This window comes from Nicotiana attenuata, chromosome 6 (assembly GCF_001879085.1).
Source record: "Nicotiana attenuata strain UT chromosome 6, NIATTr2, whole genome shotgun sequence".
NCBI classification, from domain to species: domain Eukaryota; kingdom Viridiplantae; phylum Streptophyta; class Magnoliopsida; order Solanales; family Solanaceae; genus Nicotiana; species Nicotiana attenuata.
In genome coordinates this window covers 79,500,240-79,503,314 of record NC_031994.1, presented here as the reverse complement: position 1 = coordinate 79,503,314, position 3,075 = coordinate 79,500,240, and the positions used below count along the sequence as shown (strand labels likewise).

The 3,075-nt window shown below is 51.9% G+C and overlaps 1 protein-coding gene across 1 annotated transcript; it reads right to left on the bottom strand.

Moving 5' to 3' along the window:
* On the bottom strand, window positions 229-636 carry LOC109228402 (RNA-directed DNA polymerase homolog; the record flags this gene model as incomplete). Its single annotated transcript, XM_019393539.1, has 1 exon — window positions 229-636. A coding segment is annotated over exon 1 (408 nt), but the record flags the coding sequence as incomplete, so codon positions are not given.

Here is a 3,075-nt window from a genome sequence, read left to right as displayed (position 1 = left end):
TGGAGCACCCTTCTGAGTCAACTTGGTCAAGGGCGATGCAATAGAGGAAAATCCCTGAACAAACCGGCGATAATACCCTGCCAAACCAAGGAAACTACGGATCTCTGTGGCTGAGGTCGGTCTGGACAAACTCTGAACCGCCTCTATCTTCTTCGGGTCGACCTGAATACCCTCGCTGGACACCACGTGCCCCAAGAAAGCCACTGAACTGAGCCAAAACTCACACTTGGAGAACTTTGCATAAAGCTTCTCCTCCCTCAATCTCTGCAATACAACTCGCAAATGCTGCGCGTGCTCCTCCTGACTACGCGAGTACACCAGGATATCATCAATAAAAACAATAACGAACGAATCCAGATAAGGCCGAAATACTCTATTCATCAAATGCATGAACGCTGCTGGGGTATTGGTCAGCCCAAAAGACATAACAAGAAACTCATAGTGCCCATATCTAGTCCTGAAAGCAGTCTTCATAATATCTGAATCCCTGATCTTCAACTGGTGATAGCCCGAACGGAGATCAATCTTGGAGAACACCCTCGCTCCCTGAAGCTGGTCAAATAAATCATCAATGTGAGGCAGGGGATACTTGTTCTTCACTGTTACTTTGTTCAATTGCCTGTAGTCAATGCACATTCTCATGGTGCCATCCTTCTTCTTCACAAACAGAACCGGTGCACCCCATGGTGACACACTAGGCCGAATGAACCCCTTATCTAGGAGTTCCTGAAGCTGATCCTTCAATTCTTTCAACTCCGCTGGTGCCATACGATATGGCAGAATGGAAATGGGCTGAGTGCCCGGCACCAGGTCAATACCGAAATCAATATCCCTGTCCGAGGGCATGCCCGGCAGGTCTGCAGGGAAAATATTGGGAAACTCCCTCACAATTGGAACAGAATCAATGCTAGGAGTCTCGGCTCCAACATCTCTCACGAATGCCAAATATGAAAGACAACCCTTCCCAACCATACGCTGGGCCTTTAGGAATGAAATCACCCTACTAGAAACATGATCAGTCACACCATGCCACTCGATCCTCGGTACACTCGGTATAGCCAAAGTGACTGTTTTAGCATGACAATCTAGAATAGCGTGACACGGAGATAACCAGTCCATGCCCAAAATAACATCAAAATCCACCATGCTCAATAGCAACAGGTCAACTCGAGTCTCCAGACCCCCAATAGTAACCAAACATGACCGGTATACATGGTCTACAACAACAGTATCGCCCACCGGGGTAGGTACATGAACAGGTAAAGCAAGACACCCTCGGGACGTACCCAAATGATGAGCAAAATATGAGGACACATAAGAATAGGTGGAACCGGGATCAAATAAGACTGAGGCATCTCTGTGGCAGACTGAAATAATACCTGTAATGACAGCATCCGAAGCAATGGCATCTGTCCTGCCTTGAAGGGCATAAAAGCGAGCCTGACCACCGCCCGATCGACCTCCACCTCTGGGGCGACCCCTGGCTGCCTGACCCTCACCCCTAGCTGGCAGGGCGGGTGCTGAAGAAACCGGACCAGAAGACGAGGGCTGACCCCTCTGCTGAGATGAGCTAGCAACGACGAGGACACTGCCTCCACATATGTCCAAACTCTCCGCACTCATAACAACTCCCAGGTGCCAGAGAATGGGACTGAAGGGAACCCCTCGCGCCGGAGTGACTAGCTGACGCACTCGGCCTGGAAGAACCCTGAGCAGACGGGGCACGAGATGAACTCTGTGCTGGATGAGCGCTGAGTGAAGGCTGAATCTGCTGAGAACCCTAATAACCACGACCTGAAGATGCTCCACGATACTCGGGACGGGCCGACTGAGCGGGCCTAAAAGAACGACCCTGACCCTGCTGGAACTGGCCCCTCGAAGGAGCGCCACTGTAACTGCCAGAACCTCGAGGCCTCTTGGCCTCCCTCTCCTCTCGATCCTGACGGCGAACCGCCTCAATCTCTCGAGCTATATCAACCACCTCCTCGAATGAAGCAGCCAATACTCTTTCTCTAGTCATAAGAACACGGAGATGGTAGTTAAGGCCATCAACAAATCTCCTGATCCGCTCACGATCTGACGGAACCATCCAGACGGCATGACGAGCCAACTCTGAAAACCTCATCTCATACTGGGACACAGTCTTATCTCCCTGCCGTAGCTACTCAAACTGCCTACGCAGCTCCTCTCTGCGGGACTTCGGTACATACTTCTCCAAAAAGAGAGTGGAGAACTCCTACCAAGTCAAAGGTGCTGCACCGGTCGGCCTACGCCTCTCATACGCCTCCCACCAAGTGAAGGCAGCCCCAGTAAACTGAAAAGTAGTAAAAGCTACACCACTAGACTCAAGGACTCCGCTGTATGGAGCATGCACTAACACTTGTCAAGAAAACCTTGGGCATCCTCGCCCTCAGCACCACTAAATGTCGGAGGCTGGAGTCTACCAAACCTCTCAAGACAACGCTGCTCATCCTCAGGCATAGCTGGAACCCTGAACTCCTGCACTGGTGCAACTGGCTGAGCTGGAGGTGCCTCTGGAGTCTGTAATCCTTGCACTACCTGCTTAGGTGTGCGAGCAGCGGGGGTCTGATTGCCTCCCCCAGCCTGCGAAGTAGCTGCTGCTGTGGTGGCTGAAACGACCTGAGCCAGTTCAGTGCAAACTGTCAAAATCTGAGCCAAGGTCTCCTGAAGGCCAGGGATCACGATGGGCACAGCTGGTGCCTGAACTGGTGCTGCTGGAGCCTGATCCTGAGCTGGGGCAACTGGTGGATCAACAGGTGCTGCCCCTACTGCTCTGCCTCTGCCACAACCACGACCGCGTCCACGGCCTCTGGTGGTCTCAGTGGGTGGAACTAGGGGTCGTCCGCCACGTCCGGTAGCTCGTGTCCTCACCATATGTGAGAGAATAGTATAAAGAGAGGTTTAGTACTCGAATCAAACAGGTTGCACGACAAGAATTCCAAGAATGTGAAGTTTCCCAAAAGGTTCTGCAGCCTCTCGAGGATAAGTACAGACGTCTCCGTACCGATCCGCGAGACTCCACTAAACCAGCTCATGACTCGTGAGACCTAGTAA